Here is a 26743-nt window from a genome sequence, read left to right as displayed (position 1 = left end):
AACCGGTTTCGGCGTTATGCCATCATCAGTGTTGATTTTCGTTCTGATCTGTTGTTGGCGTTTGACCTGTACATGAACAGGTATTGTCAAAATTGATGCTTGTGTATATTTAGGTATGCGGTATGTGTGCTCATTCACAACCGAGGTGGGTTTTACTGTCCGATTTGTGTGGCTGACTGAGGCAGGTAAAAATCTGTGATTTTAGTCGTTTGACCTTCTTTGTCGGTTTGTTGTTTTTGAGCGCTAATTGTTTTCTGTTTATTTGTTGTGTGATTACTTTGTTTCTTGTAAACAAGTTTTAAAGGCTCGAATATTGTGTCAGAAATTGTGTTTATCTGTTCGTTTATTACTCTACCGTCGAATGTTTTCTGTTTGTAGATTTCCATGTTTTCGAGTACGTTGACACGTCGTCCTTTTGCTTGCACGTGAAGGATCCTAACTGTTTTATTGATGTTTGCTGGGGAACAAAAAATCTCTAATGTGCTCTCTGACCCTCGTTCTTCTTTGCCGTCCTGTTTGTCCTATGTAACTATGTTGGCATCCGCAGGTAAGCTTGTATACGCCGTGGCTGCTAAACGCCTCTGAGTTGTTTTGAATGCTGTATTAATGTTGTATTTTTTAAAGAAGTTTGCCAATTTATTTGTTGCTTTTCCAGTATATGTCATAGTCGCCCAAGTGTTATTATTTTCCTTTTCATTATTTCTTATTGGTTCACCATGCGTCCTTCTGAGCTTATCTACTAGTGCTTTTTATATCCGTTGTTTGCAGCAATGTTATATATGATTTCAAGCTCTCTCTTATATGCCTCCTGTGTAAGAGGTGTTCTTTCAAGTCTATGTACCAAATGCCTTAATGCTGCATTTTTATGCTTTGGGGGTGATTTGAGGTATTATGTATTATTGTGTCGGTGGCGGTTGGCTTTCTATATATGTCATAGTTAAATCTTTTGCCAACTTAATCAATATTTATCGTGAGGTCTAGATAGTTGATTCCTCCGTCTTTTTCGGTTTCCATTGTAAATTTTATATTTCCGTGTTGGTTGTTGAGGTACTCCAGTACAAGCTCTTCGTTATTTGTAGTTAAAACGCATATTATGTCATCCACGTATCTTGCATAAAATGGCACGCCTAATTTAGACTTCACCTCCTGTATGTACTTTTCTTCCAGATTTTGCATGAACACTTCCATAAGAATGGCTGATGTGGGGCTTCCCATTCCAAGCCCGTTTGTTTGTCTATATATTTTATTGTTGAATTGAAAATAGTTTTGACGTAAAGTGGTTCTTAGCGTATTTGTGATTTGCATACTTTTCACTTTGTTTTTTGTATTATGAACTATTGTTGAGCTAACTATGTTCAAAGTCTTCGATAATGGTATTGATAGGTATAAATCTTTTATGTCAAAAGATACCAATTTGCTGTTCTTTGCTAGCTCTACGGTCTGAAGTTTCTATATAAGTTCTGTTGTGTTAGCTATTGCATGTTCGTTCCTTAGAGTATCTTTCAATATCGTTTTTAAATATTTGGACAGTTTGTAACATGGTGCCGATTTAAAATTAATGATGGGCCTCATTGGCGTGTCCGGCTTGTGGATTTTTGGTAGCGCAATCAGTGGAGGAGCCGAAGGGTTCATTTGGACCAATCTATGTGCCATGTGTGAATTTAATATATTCGTTGCATTTTTATACTCAGTTGAGCAGAGCTCACAGAGTATATTAAGTTTGATTGGATAACGGTTGGTTGTACAGGTATAAAGGTATCGAGATAGATATAGACTTCCATATATCAAAATCATCAGGATCGAAAAAAAATTTGATTGAGCCTTGTCCGTCCGTCCGTCCGTTAACCAGATAACTTGAGTAAATTTTGAGGTATCTTGATGAAATTTGGTATGTAGGTTCCTGAGCACTCATCTCAGATCGCTATTTAAAATGAACGATATCGGACTATAACCACGCCCACTTTTTTGATATCGAAAATTTCGAAAAACCGAAAAAGTGCGATAATTCAATACCAAAGACAGATAAAGCGATGAGACTTGGTAGGTGGGTTGAACTTATGACGCAGAATAGAAAATTAGTAAAATTTTGGACAATGGGCGTGGCACCGCCCACTTTTAAAAGAAGGCAATTTAAAATTTTTGCAAGCTGTAATTTGGCAATCGTTGAAGATATCATGATGAAATTTGGCAGGAACGTTACACCTATTACTATATGTGCGCTTAATAAAAATTAGCAGAATCGGAGTAGGACCACGCCCACTTTTAAAAAAAAAAATTTTTAAAGTAAAATTTTAACAAAAAATTTAATATATTTACAGTATATAAGTAAATTATGTCAACATTCAACTCCAGTAATGATATGGTGCAACAAAATACAAAAATAAAAGAAAATTTCAAAATGCGCGTGGCTCCGCCCTTTTTCATTTAATTTGTCTAGGATACTTTTAATGCCATAAGTCGAACAAAAATCAACCAATCCTTTTGAAATTTGGTAGGGGCATAGATTTTATGACGCTAACTGTTGTGAAAATGGGCGAAATCGGTTGAAGTTACGCCCAGTTTTTATACACAGTCGTCCGTCTGTCCTTCCGCATGGCCCTTAACACGATAACTTGAGCAAAAATCGACATATCTTAACTGAACTTAGTTCACGTACTTATCTGAACTCACTTTATCTTGGTATAAAAAACGAACGAAATCCGACTATGACCACGCCCACTTTTTCGATATCGAAAATTACGAAAAATGAAAAAAATGCCATAATTCTATACCAAATACGCAAAAAGGGATGAAACATGGTAATTGGATTGGTTTATTGACGCGAAATATAACTTTAGAAAAAACTTTGTAAAATGGTTGTGACACCTACCATATTAAGTAGAAGAAAATGAAAAAGTTCTGCAGTGCGAAATAAAAAACCCTTGAAATCTTGGCAGGTATTACATATATAAATAAATTAGCGGTATCCAACAGATGATGTTCTGGGTCACCCTGGTCCACATTTTGGTCGATATCTGGAAAACGCCTTCACATATAATATAATAATATACCACCACTCCCTTTTAAAAATCTCATTAGTACCTTTAATTTGATACCAATATCGTACAAACACATTCTAGAGTCACCCCTGGTTCACCTTTATGGCGATATCTCGAAAAGGCGTCCACCTATAGAACTAAGCCCCACGCCCTTTTAACATACTCATTAACACCTTTCATTTGATACCCATATCGTACAAGCATATTCTAGAGTCACTCATTAACACCTTTCATTTGATACCCATATCGTACAAGCATATTCTAGAGTCACCGTCCTTTCATTTGATACTCATATCGTACAAACAAAGTCTAAGTTGCGATACCTCGAAAAGGCGTCCACCTATAGAACTAAGGCCCACTCCCTTTAAAATACTCATTAACACCTTTCTTTTGATACCCGTATTGTACAAACACATTCTAGAGTCACCCTGATCCACCTTTATGGCGATATCCCTAAATGGCGTCCACCTATAGAACTATGGCCCACTCCCTCATAAAATACTCTTTAGTGCCTTTAATTTGATAGACATGTCATACAACCACAAAAGTATGCAAATCACAAATACGCTAAGAACCACTTTACGTCAAAACTATTTTCAATTCAACAATAAAATATATAGACAAACAATATACATCATTTTTCCACCCTGTCGGAAAATCAACAAAACAAAATAAGTCATACTTAATGATATTTTTATCCGACGCAGAGCATCTTTGGAAGACAATTATATTTCCAACAGTTTATGCCGTAGTTTAGTTTATGCCGAAAACGATATTGAAAGATACTCTGGAGCTAAGGAACGAACATGCAATAGCTACACAACAGAACTTATAGAGAAACTTCAGACCGTAGACTAGCAAAGAACAGCAAATTGGTATCTTTTGACATAAAATATTTATACCCATCAATACCATTATCGGAGACTTTGAACATAGTTAACTCAACAATAGGTCATAATACAAAAAACAAAGTGAAAAGTTTGCAAATCACAAATACGCTAAGAACCACTTTACGTCAAAACTATTTTCAATTCAACAATAAAATATATGGACAAACAATATACATCATTTATGCACCCTGTCGGAAAATCAACAAAACAAAATAAGTCATACTTAATAATATTTTTATCCGACGCAGAGCATCTTTGGAAAACAATTATATTTCCAACATCCCTAATGTTGATGCAAACTTACTAATATCTTTTATGTTATGTAATACGATCGGAAGCATCTAAACGGTGATTATGATCACCAGTCGTTGAGGCATAAATTGGTGCGTGTTCGGTCGATAGTGTCAGTGCTGCGGTTATCGTATCATTTCTGGCTTTGCGCTCAACCAATCGACAAATGTTCATTTGCTCTCAAAAGATATCAATCTTTGTTTGCATGCGTCTCACGGAAACATGTGCATATTAATATGTATGATATGTATTTTTTTACTCATTGTGTCTCGTTTTATTATTTTTGTTACGTCGATGAACCCAGTTAACGAGCTTTAAGTGCTTTACAAACTTGCACTTTCTTTTAAAAGTTCTTTTTATCTAAAATTTTGCTATTTCATGTATTAACGTCTTTCTGATTTGCATATTAATTTCCTTTATTAGAAACGTTAATGAGTATTTTTCCTCGTGTCCATTGTTGTCATAGTGGAGCAACTGCACCTACTTTTTTTTTAAATTAGCTAGGCTTCCCGTAATTGTTTTAATCGTTGATCATTTATGTGCATTAAAATCAATTTGGTCATCCATGAATAATTGCTCTTGAATATTGTGTATCGGTAGCGTTTGTATAAAAAATTAAGTGAATATCTATAGGTAATTTGTAAGGCTAGCGAATACGCTAAAGTTGGCTTAAAAAGTACTACATACCTAATTCGTTTTGATTTGTTGACGACACTGATGGTGGCGCATCGCCAAAACCGGTTTGTCTCGAAACCAAATTTGACAAGGGATGATGGAAAATCGTTAGTTCCTGGTTACAAAACCACTGGTTAGTGGTTACAAAATGAGCTTCTGAATTCAAAAATCGGGCGCAAGCCCTTTCAAGGGGTTTCCAGCGCAGTTAATAATAGCTTCTCCAACCCAATAACGAACCTCCACTATTCGTAGCGAATCATGTTTTTTTTAAATAGAGGAGGCCTACTCGCTCTCGCTTGTACCTTAATGGTGCTTGTTACCAGAACGTACCGGATCTATATACGGCAAAAGGCCGTCAACATCAATAACATTCACCAAACTTTTCAGGCGTACTTGTGATACAAAATATGCAACAGCATCTAACCCTTTTGATTTTTGTTTCATTGCGCTATGTACAAATCAGTGTAAAAGTCATCATTAACTTCGATGCACGGCGTTGACATCACAGGAAGTGCCGTAAATATTCCGGAAAGATTTGCTCTCGAATATTCTAAGGATCATCCACGGAGCCATAAATCAAGACAGGTATGATGAGAAAAGCTTCCCTGTGCTACTGCTCGCAAGTTTTACGCTACGTAGACGAAGTTGCATATCTTGAACATCGTTAGTGTGGATGGCTTATATCTAAATGATCTTCGCTTCACGAAGTATGACGGGAAACTAATAGAACATGATTTTTTGATAATAGTATTTCTCCGATACCAGAACCAGAAAATACGACAAATGACGGAAGGTTTCAAGACCAAGACCAATTCCTGCAGGAACGCTAATTGCGGTCTTCGCAGTTAGGCGCCAACTAGTGTGTAAATGATTATCCGTTCAACGACAAAGTACTCCACAATTTCGAATTAATATTTTTCAAAAGTAAGATGAGATCTTCTTATCAATATTTATTTCATTATTATTATATACCCGATATGTTCAGAGTAAATACCAAATCAATAAATTTTATTCGTTATCGTTATAGTTCAGCTTCGTTTGTCAGCTAACCTAACGTCTGAAACAGTAACTAATGCAGCTCTTATCGACCCTCGATAATTCCTCCAGGGTAGTTATATATGAAGTGTCTAGATGACTCCACCTGCTCTTCCTCCATGCAACTAATACTAAATATATTGATACCTTTTGAGCAGTGCCTTGTCAACATTCCAATCACCATTGCGAGACTGGCGTTAATATATCCTGGTGGCGTCAGCCCAGCGGTCACCCAACCACTTTATCACTTTTCCAGATGTAGTTTATAGTGGGTAGCCCCCAGCTTTCATACAGCTTAGATCCAAACAACAAAGAAATTCATCCAAGTTCACAACAGTTGCAAAAACTGACGCATGGAATGATACCGACGAAACTAAGAACACTGGAGTGCCCAGTTTTCACAAATATATATCCCCTCGAAGAATAATAACAGCCCAGACTGCTGGTGCACTCCGAACAATGTCTGCCGAGGACACATTTTACATTCTTACAGTTATTTTTACCTGGTTTTCGTGTTCTGAAATATTTGTTAACGGCAGTAAGAGAATCGATTTTCATTGTTCATCTTCTTTGAATTTTGCACACAAAAAATTTATATAAACAAGCAAAAAATTAAAAATCGGGCTTGCATGTTTGTAATGTTCCCACAAAACATCATGCGGTGTGTCCTGAACGGTAATTGCGAGGTCCTCAACCAAGGCCAGATAGTGATAGAACCGAAATAGCCTTCGGCGATTACAACAACAATATCCTGTGGATAGAAGACAGAACACATCCTGCGGCGTGTACACCTTCACCCTTTTCCCAACACTGCACCACCAACTCCGCTGTCACCGTACGTCGAGGCAGTTTGCACAACTGAATGGAGAGTTGTTTTAGTAGACCTGCCTATTCAAAAGGCAATTCGCTCTGCTGATAACCGGTCTCAAGGAAACCCACAGATCGATCAGACGGTCCAACGTATTAACATATTATTATTCACATCATTCATTCATCGATACTTGAGAGAGACGTGAAAGCTTTTCGACTACTTTCAAATGAAAGCGACATGTATCATATTGCAAAACTTCTAAGCCGATCTAAAAATTCATAAATATAATATAAATAAAAAAAATAAAAATTTACACTCAATAATCTTGATCTGATTTGTAATTTAACAACTTAAATGAATATTAAAAAAAATACTTCGTTTATTAAACCAAGTTGTTATCTCAGAATTTCTATGAATATCATATCAAAATTTATAATAAGTAATTCCATCCATAAATAAATATTGTATCAAAGATAACTTCACAATCTTACCTTAATTGTTACTATGCAGCCGGTGAGCGCAAAAATATTGCATAACATATGATATGATGCCATTAGCAAGGTAAGCGCGTGTGTTATGTGACTTAGAATCAATTGAATGATAAAATATGCGACAGACATTGTCAATACAATGTATAACTGTATCGGTTGACAACCGTTAAATAAATCCTTAAATGGCATATTGTCAAGTTTTTTTTCCAGACGGATGATAATTTGAACTATTTTCTGTGGTCAACAATACTGTTGGGATGTAGTTGATGCTTGAGTCCGAGCTCCATCAACAAGAGGCGATTCGCTCTGAATGTCATGCACTAGCTGAAATTATAAAATAATAATTTATTTAATTTCTATATTACAAACACCTAAAGTGTGGCATGAATTAGGTAAGTTATCGTGCAATTGCACCGGATTCGAGATGGGAAATTATCAATGTAAGCATTGATGGTCTAAAAACTTTTACAACTACAAATGCCTTGATCGTCGTTTGCATTTGGTAAGTGAGTTGAATGAACGGTTTAGGTATGGTCTCGATGAACTGGGTTTGTGGAATGGGAAACAAAGCAAAAAAGTTCAGATATCTAAACAGCCTTTCCCGGTACATACACCCCGAAAGAACGAATTGGAATAAATTGGGCTACTGTCATTAAATATCTCTTACAATATCTTACAAATAATTTACGCCCATCAGCATTTAAAAAAAACTTAAACTGGGTCGGGAGTTTAGATCAGAAGTATAAGAAACTACAAAAAAGCTATACAAAAAGGGTAGTCTTAACAATACTGCTGCTCTACTGAAAACAACTAAGAACATACGGTTGTTAGATCGTTCAAATCTGGCTTTGAGTAGGCTAACTAATATGTATTTTTATACTCAGCGTGCTTTGCAGACAGAGTAAATTAACTTTGATTGGATAACGGTTGGTTGTACAAGTATAAAGGAAACGAGATAATTATAAACTTCCATATATCAAAACCATCAGTTCCGAAAAAAAATTTGATTAAGCCATTTCCGTCCGTTAACACGATAACTTGAGCAAATATTGAGATATCTTCACCAAATTCGGTATTCGGGTTTATTTGGACCCAGAATATATTGGTATTCAAAATGAAAATATCAAAATTATCGAATATCGAAAATTTAGAAAAATGGAAAAAAATATATATGTAATTCAAAAACGAATACCACTAAGCTAATGAAATTTGGTAGGTGGGTTAATTTTTTAACGCGAAATATAAATTCCAACAAATTTTGAAAATGGGCGTGACCCGTCACTTTTTTTAATCTTTCCAAAATACTTTTAATGCCATAAGTCGAACACAATCCTAACAAAATTTGGCATAAACATTTTTTTCATAGCTGCTTTGCACACAGAGTATATTAACTTTGGTAAGATTGCGATCAAAATGCTCAGGATGAAAAAATGAATTGACCTAGCCATATCCGCCCGTCCGTCCGTACTTCTGTATGGCTGTGCACACGATAACTAGAGTAAATATTGAAATATCTTAGTGAAATTTGGTATATGGGTTCCTTGGTTCCTCATCTCCCATTCGTATTTAAAATGAGCGAAATCGGATGATAGCCTCGCCCACTTTTCACATATATAGCACTTTGGAAAACACAAAAACCTGATTAAGTAAATAATACACATATAATGTTGAAATTTGATGGTTGGACTGATATTGAGACTATTGATAAAAATTTAAAAAACTTTTTGAAAATGGGCGTAACACCGCCCACTTTTTGAAATGGGCTGTGGCTACTTGTGATAAAATCAATTTTACAAAAAATTTTAATCATAAATCATAAACCATTTAACCTATCATAACAAAATTCGTTGCCTTTATTACAAGGAATGCTTCGAAGAAAAATTCGAGGGTGAATAAAATAAGCTATATCTTTTCAAAAAAGAGCTTTATATCAATGTTGTCACAATTCCCAAGTGACATTGTAACAAGAAAATGCAAAAAATTTAAATTTGTGAAAATGGCCGTGGTACCTCCCCTCTTTTGGCCAAGCAATTTTCTAAGTTTCGGGAAGAAAAATTAACGGATCATAATAAGATTGGATGAACATATTTTTCTTATATACAAAGGGTGTTTATAAGGGTCGTAGACTAGATTAATAAGCTATGTATATCTTAGCGAAAAATTGTTTTGTATCAGTGATATTTCATTTACCAAGTTTTATTGTAAGATGAAATTTGGAGACATTTTTTTAATGGGCGTTGCGTTGCCACGCCCCTATTCTGATCAAGCTGTACACAGCATTTCTACAGCCTAAAAAAAAATAAATAAATTGTAACAAAAATTTAAAAAGTTATTTATCTGAAATGAACAGTACAATTGAAACTCACGCTGAGTATACAATGTTCAGTTACACCTGAACTTAGACATCCTTGCTTGTTTTTATTCGCTTTAATCTCCATGGCAAGCGCGGGAGGCGAAATATTGGAATAAGAGATCGCGCGGTTTTTGATTCAAAATTTTCGTTTCATATTAATTTCCAAAAATTAAGAAAATATGAATAGAAAATTTAAAATTAAAAATCGCACGATTTTAAAATCAAAATTTGTGCAACTTTGCGCTTTTGCAAAGAGAATTAACGTCAATGCCGTTGATTCCAACATTATTCTGACATTAATTCTCTTTCGGATTTAGATTTAATGTCACTGACATTAGTTCTCCTTCAAAAGCGAATTAATGTCAATTAACGCTAGTTCTATTGACATTATTACACCTAATACAAACTATCTTGGATTCGGGCGAGCTGTTCGATTGGCGCTGTCATAGAGGACTAAATAGAAACCGAAGATAAAATACCTCAGTTTGAACTGCCATGGGGTCTAACTTCCCAGTAAGCTTAGCTGAAAAGTCAACATCGAAAGAAGTATAGCAAAGATTTACCAAACCCACTATTCGTGTAAAAAAAATAGTTAATAGGAACTGTGGTTTAAAACGCTAATTCCTGTTGTGACCGTCGCCAGATCCTTACAACGGAGAGATATTATGCATGCCAGACTTAGCCAAACAATGCGATATTAAAAATCTGTAAAGGAGCAGCCTTCATGGGGTTTACAGGGTCAGTGATCTGGTTGACCCTTTTATGCCAGAACTTGGTACCGATGCTATAAGTAATAAGCTTCTAGCTATTGTCTTACTATATTACATCGTATAGTATGAATTTTCCATTTGTAGAGCGGTGGCAGTGCTCTTATGGGTTTCCTGAGCTCTCATTACTACTACTACTTCTTTTTGTTTGAACTTCTCAGTAGATATTCACTCGGAAAAAATAGCGTCCTGCACGAGATCATTTTAACTTTTTTACCAAACGTTTTGTGACATAACCATAGATATTGTAACGAATTTAGTGCAAATCCTCTTATTTGCAACCTTCTACTAACGTTCGAATCACTAAACTGTTGAATAAATAACTCCACTATTCAATAATGCAAAATTGCCTTTATTAAAGTACTTCACTTATACTTCGCAACTGATAGCTTCCTTAAATCAAACTGATTATCGTGGCTCAACTGTTGCTGCCTTTTATACTGTTTGGTTTCCTCGTTGACATATTTCTAGGCGCTTCTATTTCCAGAATTTACTAGTTAGTTATCAGCTATAAATTTCTCAGCTATAACTACAGATGCACGATTTTGTAGCTTCTCGCAAAGCCCATGCGCGTGTATATGTGAGTGATACTTGCACAAATGATTGCATACTTTCGGGAGTATCTCAGATGTATGCATGTGTTTGTGCGCCTCTCTCCGCTGCATGTACGTACATATGTGTAGACATAATGATTGTTTCGTTTATGTAGATACAAGTGACTGCTTGCTTTAATGTTGTTGTGGCTTCATTTACTTAGTATCAAACTAGTGATGTGAGTATCACTTAGTGTCACTAATATTCGTCACAATATTAATCGATAGTTCTCATCGAAACAAGAAAGCAGTATAATCGATACCCAACCAGTTCAACACAAGTTTCCTTATTATGCGCTTCTAACAGATCTATTTCCATAACAATTATTTTATGGAAATTTTCTAATTGATTCCAAAATTATAAATATAAAACTTGCAATAAGTTATCAATAGCTAATGCATTATTCAATTAGTAAATATTTAATGTAAACACATGAATAATAAAAAAAATAAGAGCAAAACAATAAAAAATAGTTGAATAAATGTGGGCGAAACTAAATTTTTAAAGTGGGAATATAGGTCCTCTTAAAAAAATCCTTCTAATAAAAAATAAAATGTCAATGGTTTGCCTTACTGTAATACAATTTCGACACTTCATAAATATCATGACATAAGCATATCACGACGTATGGAGTAAAAAATTTAAAATGTGCTTCCGGCTTAAAATCAGCGACATTTCGATTCTCACTTTTACAATGTTGCAAATACTAGAGAGGTAGTAAATTATTTATCCAGACAATGACATTTGAATGATTTATGAATTAATTCTTTACTTATGACTCAATAAAAACAGCCAGGTATTATTTCTTTATATTCATTATTACGAAATGGAGTCACATTTGACAAAGCTCGTCCCACGGTTCAACCTATGGTTGGCTCATCTCTAGAGCAACAACATACCTTTGATTGTCAAAATCTACGTGTTGGTGGTAAGGCAATGGAATGGAATGAAAGCATTAAACTTTGCAATTCTTTTGTGTTGTGTTTTGTGTCAATTTTTTGGTTGCCTCTTGCGTTTGCCATCTCCTTTTGGCAATCCCTACTCCAGTGAAATGAAGAAACAAAAATCAGCTGACGAGATGAGCCAACCATATAGTTGAGCCATGGCTCGCCCTCATAATTCTAAGTGTTGCTTCTTGACTTATCTGCAGCATTGATTTTTTCAGTATCATAAGAAAAATACTAAACTAATTCCTTTCTGTAATGTGAAGTAACGCGAGGGAAAACAGCGCTTGCGGTCTGTATTTTTCTTGTCGGAGGATTTCTTTTTCTGAGCTGAAATGGAAAAGTTTTAGTCAACGCAACTGAATAGCTGGATCTTCAGAGTATCCAAATGTCCAGAAGTAAGGAACATGGAAACAGACTTTTAACCTCAATGAGATGGTTGACGACCTGATACAATGTCATTGAATCGTGGAAGAGTATCTGGTAACACGAAAGCCAGGGATCGGCGGTACACGGTCCCGAGACCCAACATTTATCTATGAAAACGAAGTGTTCGGATGTAGGTACATTTAGCAGAAAATGGTGGCTGGCATACAAATATAAAGCGGCAAAGGTTTCACAGCAACGACGCTTCCAAAAATCTGAGCTTATAGAAAATTCATTGATGGCAAAAAAGAAATATGTGGCCCTCTGGCTGACCCTGGGAACATTTAGACAAACATGAAATACCCGTATGATCAAACCCGACGCATATGTTTCCGACTGTCTCTATCTATCTACCTGCCTCTCCTCTGGCTAACCCTTTTCATCCTCTCTTATTTCCTCTCTACTCTCCATTTTCTAGTTTACCTTAATCGGCCCATTCAACTGCATTTTATTCTTCCGTAAATCTTCCTGTTTTCCTCTTACTCTTAATCTTATCCTTATATTATTCTTCCCTTTCTGTAAACCTCTTTTTACTCATTTTTCTCAAAACATTACCCTTATTATTACTTTTACTCTCACTCACCCACTTCCTATTGCCTCTTTTTCTCCTCATTTTTCTGTCATGTTCCCATTTTCAATACGTGAGGTATATCGAGTTTGACCTTTTCCGCATATTACATTGCTAAAGTACTAAAAAAGTTACAAAAGAGTACAAATTATCCCTTCCCTTTTTTATACCCAGCTGTACTTGTACACAGGGTGTTATAACTTTGATTGGATAACGGTTGGTTGTACAGGTATAAGGGAATCGAGATAGATATAGACTTCCATATATCAAAATTATCAGTATCGAAAAAGTTTGATTGAGCTATGTCCGTCCGTCCGTCTGTCCGTTAATACGATAACTCCAGCAAATATTGAGATATCTTCACTAAATTTGGTACACGAATATATTGGTATTGAAAATGAGCGAAATCGGATGATAACCACGCCCACTTTTTATATATATAACATTTTGGAAAACACAAAAATCTGATTATTTATAGCGTTTTCTTTTCTGGCAAAAATGTTACGCTTTTTGTACGCCGCGCAATGGTTGTAAATATAACGCCTTTACGGGGTATTTCGTTCTTTTGTGAAAATTGTTGCCCGCTCGCAACGCAAAAGCTTTACACTTTTACCCTGCATAAAATGGCGGTGTGGCAGTGTAACTCTGCTAAACCAGCTGATCGTGACAATTTATTTTCGTAACTTCACAATTTTTTAGCGAAAAAAATTGAAATAATTTCTAATGAATTTTTATTATCATTGACAGCGCGTTTGGAAAATCAGCTAATACACGGGGTAGCCATTTATGTGCTTTGCATGCACTATCAATGTTGAAAATTTTCTGGGGTAGGAGTAACTCTATTAAGGCTTTACCGTTTACTTAGGCACCAATTTATTTCAGAAAAGCAAACGCTATTAGTAAATAATATACCTAGAATGTTGAAATTTGACGTGTGGACTCATATTGAGACTCGTTATAAAAATCTGAAAGTATTTTTAAAATGGGCCTGGCACCGCCCACTTGCTATAAAATCAATTTTACAAATAATATTAATCATAAATCAAAAATCGTTAAACCCGTAACAAAATTCGGCAAAGAGGTTGCCTTTACTATAAGGAATGCTTTGAAAAAAAATTAACGAAATCGGTTAAGGACCACGCCCACTTTTATATAAAAGATTTTTAAAAGGGTCGTGGACGGATAAAATAAGCTACATCTTTGCAAAAAAGAGCGTTATATCAATGGTATCTCATTTCCCAAGTGGATTTATAACAATAAATAGGAGAAACTTCAAATTTAAAAAAATGGGCGTGGCACCGCCCCTTTTATGACTAAGCTATTTTCTGTGTTTCGGGAGCCATAACTCGAAGAAAAATTAGTTCACAATAGAACCATATGTATTATTGCGCAATCTTGTAACACTATTAAGCACACAAAACAAACAACAACAGCATTTCAAGTGCACAGCTGGGTATATAATGTTCGGTTTCACCTGAACTTAGACTTCCTTACTTGTTTGTTGTGGTCTACTGAGATCACCTGCCTGGTTTTATTGTCATATGCTTTACTTTGTTCTTAATTTTTTTTTGTATATGGCTAAAATAGAAGTTAAGTTCCTAATTTATCCTAAAAAAGTCTTTAATTCATCGCAATAAGATGGTAAAAATACACTAAAATATTTCTTCCATAATCACAAAATAGTTATAAAATTAAACCAAACTCAACCTTGTGCAAAAGCCTTCTTTTATTGTGGTACATCACGTATCAGTTCTCCTGCCTGAAGGGATGTTTCGATGTTATGCAAGTTAAACTTTTACAAATTGGAAATTCTAAAAAAATATATTTTTTACACGGGAGACGTGCTCCTTTATTGAATGCAAACTTATGTCTGACTTTACACAATAATAATGCTTACAATCTAACCTACGTTTGCCTTACCGCGATGAAAGTGAAAACTGCTGATCACGCGCTTCCCACAGGTGAGTTTGTTTATTTTAATTTGGTTTCCATTTACCGCTTACTGTTCACTGATTCTGTGAGGCTAATCTCTTTTGTATTGTTGATGTTTAGCTGTTTTAACATTTCTAGAGAAAGTATTTCTTCGTTTCTGTTTGATAGTGATATTGGTTGGAGTATCGCAGGTAGGGGTTTGTTTGTTGATTTTTCCGCATTGAAAAATTTCTTCCCGTTAATTTGGATTGTAGCGTTATTAAAGTGAATGACAAAGGTTCCGTTTAGAGTTGTAGAATCTTCGTTTATTAGGACATAGCCCCTGAAGTCGTTTAGGAATATAACTCCAGGTGACAGCTCCTCAAAGTCTGGAATCTGCTGACTGTTTGTGACGGTGCAGTTTGGCAAACGGCTCGTTAAAAGATTACTAATACAATAATCATTACTTAAATCTAGCAAATCGTCTTTCGAGCATATTTGTAGTGCGTTATATTGTTTACAATTTCTTTTTATTCCATACATAGTTTTTTCGCAGCTAAGGATTGAATTGAAATTTATTTTGTTAATTTTATTGTCTTTCTTTACTGCTCTGATATCGATAGTTTGGCAAATTTGATTCTCTGTTGTTGGTAAACTTATAATATAGATGATTGTCTTGCCATTGGTCGCTATTTTAATTTCGGAAAATTCTAGCGCTTCGTCTAAATTTACGAATGGGATATTATTCTTATCAAAGATTTTTTTAGCAATATCAATTTCTTCGGTCGACAAAATATATGAATTTACTATATTGGCCTTTGCCCAATGTATCGCGTCAGCGATGTTCACGACTTCCTCTTTCATAATTTCTAACTTGTATTTTAATTCTAAAAATGCCTCTATTTCTTTACTCTTGTCGTTTTGCATGTGCTTCATAATATGGTTTGTAATATTTGTGATTTTATTAACTTTTTCTACTGTAAGTTTGTTAATGAGGACTTGATTGTTGTTGTTTTCTAAAACGTTATTTACTTTGTTCAGAACTATTTCATGGTCCTCATGGTCTGGACTTCCCGCAATCCATTTCCATACACTGCCCAAAAAATTGAGTGACCTTTTTGATCTTTTTTCTATCCTTAGATTATTAATATGGGCCTTCACTTGGGATATTAGGAGGGATATAAAAGGGTAATTCGGATTTCTGTAGAATTTTTCTGCTTTTGTCGTTGTTTCTATATGTTCCAGAATTTCTGTATATTTGTCGATGTTTATTTCGTGTATTATCCTAAATTGTCCTGTCTGTAGTCTAGCCGTTCCTTTTTCTATTGTGAATTATTGGGAGTTCAAATAGTCAAATATCTGTACTTCTGCGAGGCATAGTGGTAAAAAGATTCTGGAAAAGGAAAATTTTATTGTAGTAGTTAATTCCGTATCCTACTTTTATGGACGATTTGTCCTCTCTCGGTCACTACCGTGCTGTTCCCGTCTTCTTTAACTACTTCCCTGCTATATAATTTGCTTGGTTTTGTTCCTAACCTCCTATTTTTTTTTACAAATATGACTTTTATATGGGGGAATAGTATAAACTTCGATGCCTAATTCGTCTTTCATCATAAACTTCATTGAAATGGAATTTAACGATGGTTCATTATCGATCACTATTATCATCGGGACGCCGAAGGAAAATATTATATCCCTTAAGGGTCTCCTTACATCCTCGATGGCCCTACTATTTAGCATTCTTGTTACTGCATATTTGGAGAACTTATCTAGTGCAGTCAGAACTCTCTTCCATTCGGTTAGAAAGATGTCTATATGGACTGTGTGTCCTGGGAAGGTTGGAAATGGGGTTGCTGCTATTTTTGGGTTGTTAGGGTGCCTTTCATACTTGCTTTCTTTACATACCGTGCAGTTTGTTATCAGTCGCTTGATTTTGTTCATCATCCCGGGAAAATAACTCTTCTCTATGATCTGTATTTTATTTTCGGTCGCGTTCCTATGTGCTCTTAGATGTTCTTTCAAAATAATATTTTCCTGCTCTTGTTCGTTAGTTATGTCTTCCACCAACTTCTGGGTGTACCTGCATTTATAGCTGCTAAAGTGTTGTGGATAGACGTTTTGTATTATACCCATAGTCCTCTCGTCGGTGTGGATTCCGTTGATTACGGATGGGTTTAGGTATCTTTTGAAGAAATGTATAATCTTTTGCTCGTCGAAAAATGGTTCGTTAACTGTATGCCGGTGTACAGTTGGGAAGATTATTTTGAATTCGTAAGATGGCGTTTCTGAATGCTCGAGAAAAATTTGGTTTTTGAACACGTTAATCGGCACCTCCGTGCAGGGTATTAGGTTGTGTCCTGAACTCTTATCACTATGGGTAGTGGGTGTAAGCGAATTTATTTGGGCGGGTATTCTTGATAGCGCGTCTGCGACTACATTCGATTTACCGGGCTTGTAGATAAGCTCATAGTTATGTTCTTCCAAGATGGCTTTCCATCTTTTCATCTTACTGTTTGTATTTTTGTGGCTCAGGGCATACGTAAGAGGTTGGTGGTCGGTCACTATCTTAACTTTCTTAGAGCCGTACAGATAACTGCGCAAATAATTAAGAGACCAGATTATGGCGAGCATCTCCTTTTCATTGACGGCATAGTTCTCTTCTGTCTTGCTCAAGGTTCTTGAAATATAGGTGATGGGCTTTCCGTCTTATGAAAGGACGGCTCCTATTGCAAAATGGGAAGCGTCAGTGGTCAATTCGAAATCTTTCTCAAAGTTCGGGTGAGCGAGGACAATATCCCTTGATATTAGTGAAGTTTTTAATTTGTTAAATGCATTTAAAGCTTCTTTGTCGAGTTTTATTTCGATCTTCCTAGATTGATTTTTTGAAACATTCCCGGCTTCTCCTCGAAGGAGTGCAGTTAAGGGTTTGGCTAATTTGGAGTAGTCCCTAATAAAACGACGGTAGTAGCCTGACATACCTAGAAATGATCTTAGTTCCTTCAGGTTCTTTGGCACTGGGAACTGTGCTACGGCCTCTACCTTCTTGGGATTGGTTTTTATGCCATCGGGAGTGACGAAGTATCCTAGGAATTCGACTTCCTGTTTTGCGAACTCGAATTTATCTAGTATCTTCATGTTCGCTTCTTCTAATGTTTTAAATACTAATTTAATATTCCTTAGGTGTTCCTCTTCGGTTTTACCGAATATTATAACGTCATCAATATAGACGTAGCATCTAATTCCGATGTGCTGGCGAAGTATGTCATCTAATGCTCGTTGGAACGTAGAAGGGGCATTTTTAAGCCCGAAAGGTAATCGGAGAAATTCGTATTTTCCGTTATTCACGGAAAATTCCGTTTTCTCTATGTCAGATTCACGAAGGGGTATTTGATGGAAACCGCTCTTAAGATCTATAACGGTAAATATTTTATTTTTTCCGAGGTTGGCCAGGACCTCGTTAATTTCGGGTATTGGATATTTGTCTGGGATTGTTACGGAGTTAAGTTTCCGGTAGTCGATGACCATTCGATATTTTTTTTCGCCTGAACCGTCGGTTTTCTTATTGACTATCCAGACCGGGGAGTTGTAAGGAGATTTAGATCTCCTTATTATTCCATTAGCAAGAAGTTCTTCGACTTGACGTTCTATTTCTTCTTTCAGAGCCATTGGGTATGGGTACGGTTTGGAGTAGACCGGGGTGTCTGTCGTTGTTCTAATTTCGCCTTTGACCAGCGTAGTATACGTCAGTTTTTCGTCTGGGTCCGAAAATAAATTTGGGCATTTTGCTATTACGTCCTTGATCTTATCTCTTCGTTCTTCAGAAAGATGGGGAACCCTTATTACCGCGTTATTAACTTCTTCGGATATTCGTTGTTTTAGAGGTATGATTGTATTCGTAAGTATGGTCATAATATTTTTATCGGTATGGATGGTGGCTTTTAATTGTTTTAATGTGTCATTACCGATAATCCCGTGAAATGATTTTAATTACGGAAGTATAAAGAATTTTATTTTTCCTACCTCTGGTCCTAGAATGTCTACGAATGTGTGGTGTGTAATTTCGATATCACCAGCTACCGACTTTACCTTAAAAGGGACTTCGTTTGGAATTGGGTTCCTAATTCTTGTAGATTGTATATAATTTTTGTTAGACCCGGTGTCTATCAAAAAGTCTAGTGCGTCTCCACTTCTAGATACGAATTCGTAATAAGGAAATGAAGCCGGGGTTAATCTAAAAAATGAATGGTGTCGAGGTTGTAGCATTCCTGTTCGCAATTCTCCATTCCATTTTGTCTCATTACATTATCATATGATTTTGGAAATTGGTTCGACGTTCCATAGCTATTGGGGTTTGTGTTCCCCCCGTATATGTGGTCAGGATCTTCATATACTTGTTGCTCATTTGGATTCGCTGATCCCGTATCAACATGGAAGTTCCTTTGAATCTTATTGGGTTGATGCATATGTTGAGATGAGAGGGGACGCTTCTGTGCGTAATTATTTTTATTGTTATTTGGCCTGTTTTGGTAAATTACCTGCCTTCAGTGGATAAAATGATCTACGTCCATAGGGACAGGTGGTTTAGGGGGTAAATTAGGCCTATTCGTATTAGGATGGTTCGCTTGATTGTTATAACCGAATTGATTCATACGGAATCCTTGGTTGTTTTGAGGGTAATTGTAGTTATTAGGTGACGTAAATGGTTGTTGTTGACGATACGTTTGTGGTTGATATCTATTCGATTGTTGATTAAATGTTTGCGTTCTTGGTATAAAATTAGTTCTAGGCGTCGTAGAATATGTCAGTTCGGGATAAAATGGTCTATAGTTATTATAATTTGCGTTTTGTCGAGGAGGTCGGGATGGTGCGTAGTTGAATGTTTTGTTCATGCTATCTGCATGATTCATACGAAATGCCATATTGTCAAGATTCTGACACAGGTGTAATGCCTGTGATAGTGTGGTTGGTTCGCGGATGCTAAGGAGACGAGGAAGGTCTCCGTTAAGTCCGCGAAGGAAGGTATCGAGGGCTTTATCCCTGTACGAATTTGTCATGGTTCTAATTGATTCCTCTCCTAAGTCTAGGCAGGATATCTTGTCTAGGATAAGGGACAGATGTTGGTAAACTTTTTGGTAAAACGTCGGGATGTCGTCGTTTCTTTGGGTCAGAGTTGTCATTTGGTACTCGAGAGTACCAATGTCTCTTTTATCTGAATAATGCATCATAAGGCATTTCCTAATTTGTGCCCAATCGAGCGGTGTGCTATCCGATTCTAGCGCAGTGTCGGCGTCGCCGACAATTTTGTGCCTAACTGTATGGAGTATAGAAAAGTACTTTGATGTATCCCTCAATCCTTCGTAAACCTTAAATATTCTGTCGACGCTTTTCCGCCAGGAGTTAAATTCTCCTGGACGTCCCAAGAACTCGCGTAGGCATTTGACCATATCTGGTATTTTGTCTAATTCATTAATGTTATTTACGTTCACTGTCACGTTATGGTCGGGTTGATGAAAATCATTTATTGGTGGAGTTTTAATTCTCTCCATAACTTCTTTAACGATTGTCTCTACTAATGGGGAGTCAGAGGTAGAGGGGGTTTCTTGTTGTGGGGGATTTCCATGCTGGGAAGACCCATATTCTAACCTGAGTTGATTCAATTGATTAACCAATTCTTCCGCGGTATCCGGAATTTTTCTCAACAGAACAATTAGATTTCCTTAAAATTTTTAGTTTTTATTATTTTTAATTAATTTTTACTAAACCGCTTTTGATCCGTTTTTTTTTTCTAAAAAAATCTTTACCTTTCTAAAACTTGCAAGAATAGTTCTTTAAATTTCACTTTTTGTTTGCTTTTTTCTAACATTTCTTATTATTCTTCTACTTAAAATTTTTATACGAATTTTTCTTTTCTTTCCTTTTTTTGTTTCCTTTTTTCTGAAAAAAATCTTTTCCTTTCAAAAATTTGCGAAGTCAAGTCCTGAAATTTCACTTATTATTTTTGCTTTTGTTTCTTTTTTTTCTAAGATTTATTATTATTCTTCTTTTTAAACTTTTTATCTGAATTTTTCCTTTTCACAGTTGTATCTTCGATAATAATTTTTTTATCTCGCAATTTCTTTTACATAATAAAAACGATTTCACTTTTTGTTACTTTTTGCTTTCTTACATAGCTAAATCTTACATAAAAAACATTGGTCCAGCGAAGGTCCTTGGGGTTGATGAGTGGTTCGAATTTATCCTGTTTCCTTTCCGGTATTGAGGGTTCTAGCCGCTACTTGTATCCAGTGTATGCCGCGTTTAATTTACACACGCGTAGCCGTACTTTTTGTTTTTCGGGCTAATACTACTTTCGCACGCCGGTCCCTGCTCGGGCGCCAGTTAAACTTTTACAAATTGGAAATTCTAAAAAAAATATATTTTTTACACGGGAGACGTGCTCCTTTATTGAATGCAAACTTATATCTGGAGCGTACCGGATCTATATCCGGCAAAGGACCATCAACATCGATAACACTCCCCAAAACCTTCGGGGAGTGTCCTTGTCGTTAATACAACAACAAAATAATTCCGAGGTCAAAAATATCATGTATATGTTGTTATGTATGGTTTCCATTGAAAGCGATAAGGGGACGTCGCACAGGATACAAAGTTACGATTTCTACTACCCAAAATCGATGATACTATAGTTGGAAATATTACATATAAATTTCGGTTGCAAGATGGTTAAATTTCAAATTTTAATATATTTAGTCCTCATAGAGTAATTTAAGCTTGCATCCCTATACAACGACGAATAATTTATACATATGTGATATCTGCAATTATAGTATAATCGAATTTATGAATCAAAAGATAAATTTTTTTATTTTTTAAGGGTCCATAGTGCAACCTTAGCATTAACACCTGAATGACACAACGGAATACAATTTTATATGTAATTGTTTTGATGCAATGAGGCTGAAAAAATTGTTTATTTGATTTATAAGGTCCACCCCAATGTACATATTCGCCGTCGGTGAGGCTTACAACTGTAATTGTCTAATTTGATTTGTGAATTAATTAAATCAACAACAAAATTTCAACTTAACTCTCAAACTAGAATGATAAATTTAAGCCCTAATTTTGTTAAACGTGACACAATGCAACAAGTCAGTTTTCGCGCATGAAGCAAAATTGCATTATATAAAAAAGTGTTAATTCACTTCAGTAAGTGGCAGTTGATGGTGACACAAAATCATATGACGCGAATATTTAAGGGGTCTCAAAAAAATCATTGCTATGCAGACACGCTAGTACCAGAAAGTACATGTACCAGCGAGTACTGGACTCATACCCGGCAAAGTTCAACCTCATTTGGTAACACTTCATCAAACCTGCGGGGTTTGCTCTTTGGCACTGCCAGTTATTATGTTAATTTATTTGGATTTATATGTGTTGCAATATCAAAATTTTAGAAACAAAAAAATTTTTCTAAGCAGGGTCGCCCCTCGGCAGTGTTTGGCAAGCACTCCAAAAAGTGTATTTCTGCCATGGAAAGCTTCTCAGTGAAATCTCATCTGCCTTGCCTTTCGGAATCGGCATTAAAGAAGTAGGTCTCATCCCGACTAAAAAGATCACGACGCAAATTGGAAGAGAAGCTCGGTCTAAAATCTCTTCGGAAGTTATCGCGCCTTACATTTATTTATTTTTTATGTGTCGCTCCACGAAAATATACTGATACCAGGTATAGTGATTGAGTTGTGTGCGCTAGCCTTCGCATGTCGACATTGACTGCTCAGAACTCAAAAAGTAATAAAGATATCGATCTCCGCTTTTTACCAATTTCTATAACGAACTTTCATTTGTAGTACCTGAATCGTGAAAAGACATTTTTTTTCGAGTTAGGGGTCTTTTCTCGCGGTGCGTTACATATATCTAGTGTTGTATGTGAATAGAAGAGTAACACTGCGTTTTTCTCAATTAAGAACTTAATAACACAGTTTCGTCCCCAGACTTCACAAATACATTACACTTGCCTGTAATTTGAATTGAATTTACCGCCCACAAATCAAAGGCTCTTAACTGGAATTGCATTCACTAAACCATAATAAAACAACTTGCGCGAATTAAATATTTGAATGAAATGTAGGGTAGGTACATGTGCCCAAGTACCTATATACATGTATAGAGATATAAACAGATCAAAAAACTATCAACTCAAAAAATCTAAATTTTCAGGAAAGGCAGAAAACTGATTGATTTCCCCATATGCGCCTATGAAATTTGTAGTTTTTACCAAGCATTCTTCAATTTAGTGTGAAGTTAACATGAAATTGAGTATACCGATTGGTAGGTTTTGAATTGGGGAGCCTGGCAGTATGTATAACTTCAAAATTTCACATTTTTGACTAAGCTCCCTACTGATCTGGGTGTGCGATATCATCCGTATGTATAACTATGTTAGCATTTGCCTTTTTTATCATTCTCAGTGTCTATCAAACAGTAGTTACTAATATAGACATTAAATAGTCGTTTAATAATATTTCAGTTCAGTTGGCGTATCTAGATAAGCAGAGCATTTCTCCGTCATAAATTACGAGCAAGCAGCGATTGATAAATATTAATGAGCATCCCTATAATTGGATGATTTCATTCATTTATTTTACAAGCTGATCAAATGAGGGTGTGAAAATGTTACACAGTTATTTTCTAAACTCATTTGAATTTCAAATTGTTTGTTTTGAGGTTAGCTATCAAATAAAATTGCGATTATTTCAAAATTTTGACCACCACTAGGCGTATCAGTAATACAGTTACTAATTTAGACAAAATTTTATCCATTTTTCGTATTTAGTCTTTACTTAATTGGCTGCTTAAACGGCTTTGATTGTTCAGTCGCTTTTTCGTTGGGCTAACTGACGCCAGCTTGGCAGCTGTGGATAAAGCTCGCCGTTTCCAAGACGTAGGGATCGTAAGAACTTTTAAATTTCCCGACTCATGTGATGTTGTGAGCATCCATGCCTCTCTCTGTACCATAAATCAGAGCTAGTATTAAAAATAATTTGTAGAGCTTGATTTTCATTTGCCGGGAGACGACTCTCAATTGTCAGCTCAACTCAAAGGAAAAAGAGTGAAACTTTGCTGGACGTCTAGGATGACGTTGTGGTTTGTGCGATGGTTGGTTTCCATATGAACTAGTTCTTCACTATTTCAAAATTATAACTCATCGTTACTAGATGTCATATATACAAGTATTTTCCGCGAAAATATTAACAACAGGAACGTAGCTAAAGCTCCTCCGAGCCTTTGAACTTTAATTCGCTGCACTATCTTCATATCTGCGTAAAGCTCATAGAGCTCATCATTATGTGAACTTAGGTACTTGTCGTCCGCAATACGGACAATACCATAAATATTACCGAGAACTTTTTTCTCGAACACTCTTCTCTCAACACCGTCCATGATTCCGAGCCATTCATCAGGACAAGTATGATGAGCGACTTGTAGAGCGTGATTTTTGTTGGTGGAGAGAAGACTTTACCTTTCAATTGTCTACTCATTTCATAGTAGTACATGTATACAGTAGTTATACCCCGTTTGATTTCTAAGCTGACATTGTTTTTGCTTTTAATGCTGGTTCCCACATAAACGAAGTGCTTCACAGTCTCGAATTTATATCTATCAACAGTGACGTGGCTGCCAGGACCCGAATTCGCCGATTCTTTCTTGGATGACAGCAAATACTTCGCCTTGTCCTCAGTTACCGCAAGACCCGCTACTTTTGCCTCTTTATCAAATCCAGTAAAGACAGAACCCTAAACATAATATGCAAGTGGATATGGTCCCACTAAAACACTTCATTAGTGCATACATATACATATATGTACATATGTGCGTTCATATCAGGCATCATTGAGCTTAAACGTGCAGCCCATTTGTATTCAGCTCATCATTCTAATACAATTTGCTTGGCACTCATTCAATCATTGTACTTCGTTAATATAGCCAATTTTATTTTATTTTATTTTACAAATTTCAGTTACATTTGCGATTGCATAATACATATGGGGACTACATAAATACATTCATTATATTCACTTTAGAATATGAATTCCTCTGTTAAAGCTACGCATTGAAAGACCACTAAAATGGGTTAAAAACATTTGAACTTGACACAATTATTTATTGCGAGGGTCCAACTGTTGGGTATACCACACGTCGCATCGGGTTGAATAACACTTGCATATATTAATCACAGAAAGTATTTTATTCATAACTCGTACATACATGCGTACATATTTCTTTAGGTAATGGTAAAACACCTACGTGAGACATCAAGCAGGCAAATATACGTACTCAGTTACATGCATACTAGAATAATACATACCCTATAGGAAAATAAACGATATTTGTTGCCCTAAAGATAAGAATAGAAGAGCTCAATATTTTTCGTTGGGATGGTTAGGTTATACGTGTTACATAGACTGAATTTGCATTCCAGGACACTTCTGGTGAAGTGCTATGTGAAATTTTTGACTTAATAGCAGTCTGGGTATGTATACATTTATACATACATATGTGGACCCGCCTGGAGCTTTCGTCAAGGCTCTAATATCCGCTTAAGAGATACTGCAGTGGTGGCAGTTTGTAGAATCTGCTTATTTCTGTATCGGCACAGTATAATTTAGGAACATCGGTATACACATGTATCCTATGTGACTTCACAATTTCTTTCGTATTTCATTAGGGCGTACTGGAAAAATAAATTTTTTTGTACAAATAAACATAAATGTTGACAAAAATTAGACCGGTTTACTAATACCAATGATTTATACGAAAGAGCTATTTTATAATCACCTGCAACTGTATTGTTATAACTTTAATTGGATTGTAATGAGATATAGTGTCGAAAAAGGTGTTGATTGATCTTAAAGGCTTGTGACTAAATTATACTGATATTCTAACTCAATAGTGATGTGGTAGACTTCATTAAGAAAATTTCAAATATTTAAAAAATTTCAATGACCCCACCCACTTTATTGCTTAATACTTTTAAAACCATAAGTCGATCCCAAATTTATCAATCTCACTTATGGCTGAGACTCATTTCAACGCAATCTTTGCATGCCAGCAACATAGTTACAATCAGCCGAGATGTTGCGTTTGTAAATATAAACGAACTTCAGACGTAGCAATTGAAGTTTGTTTCGCCTTGCCCATTCATATACACAATTTCGCGAAGCACTGTTATGAACATTCCCACTATAAACGAAAAATACTTTTTAGCTGTGAAAAATGTTAGAAAAGTACCAACGAGTGGGAAAATAATTTCACTTACAAAATGTGAAAGCACCCTTAGCAAAAGCTAATATCAAATTCTTCTTCTTATGCTTTGCTTGTAACAAAAGTTGCGAGTTGGCTACTTTTCCATGCCAGACGGCGCCAGTGTCGCTCAATCTGCAGTTCTCCATAAAAATACGTGCAGTCTACTCATAATGCATACGATTAAGTTAAACGCATCTAACTATACGAAAAACTGCTTATGCGACGGGGCTTTTACGATTGGTGAGAGCATGGTTTTTATGACCAAAACCCTGTACTGTAATGTGAAAAATTACGAAATTGGTTGAAATCCATGATCAATCCCAGTGTAAATTTGTTAGTCCATCCGATGTTAAGACGATTTGAGCCAAAATTGAAATATATTCATAATTTTTCATTGATTTTAAATCATTTTGTATACAATAGAATATTCAGAATTAAATAAATTGTCGGCATGGACTGTGATGGGGAGAAATGGGACTTGATTATTAAAGCTGTCGGAATGGACGTGATTCCGAGGAGCTAGTTTATACTTGTCACACAAAAATTAGCGCTGCGTGTGTCACAACAACTGAGACGTGATTCCAAGCCACCTGCCAAAATCATTAGAACTGGTGATGAGTGGCCAGTGCTGGGCTAATGCGAAGT

General features: G+C 35.9%; 1 protein-coding gene across 18 annotated transcripts in view; it reads right to left on the bottom strand.

Annotated features, from left to right (window-relative positions):
- The window catches only part of ZnT77C (Zinc transporter 77C), a 116041-nt gene that overhangs the window by 43296 nt on the left and 46002 nt on the right, over positions 1–26743 (bottom strand). For 16 of the 18 annotated variants that reach the window (XM_067772543.1, XM_067772545.1, XM_067772546.1 and 13 more), the window contains exon 3: positions 7232–7555. In XM_067772543.1, coding sequence (XP_067628644.1) covers positions 7232–7420 — 189 coding nt within the window. In that variant the 5' untranslated portion in view covers positions 7421–7555. Of the gene's footprint in view, positions 1–7231; positions 7556–14590; positions 14731–26743 lie in introns of those variants that run through there. The other 2 variants (XM_067772557.1, XM_067772561.1) reach the window with 2 other exon arrangements.

The sequence above is a fragment of the Eurosta solidaginis genome, chromosome 3, assembly GCF_040869045.1.
Source record: "Eurosta solidaginis isolate ZX-2024a chromosome 3, ASM4086904v1, whole genome shotgun sequence".
Taxonomy (NCBI): domain Eukaryota; kingdom Metazoa; phylum Arthropoda; class Insecta; order Diptera; family Tephritidae; genus Eurosta; species Eurosta solidaginis.
This window is presented reverse-complemented; position numbering and strand designations above follow the sequence as displayed.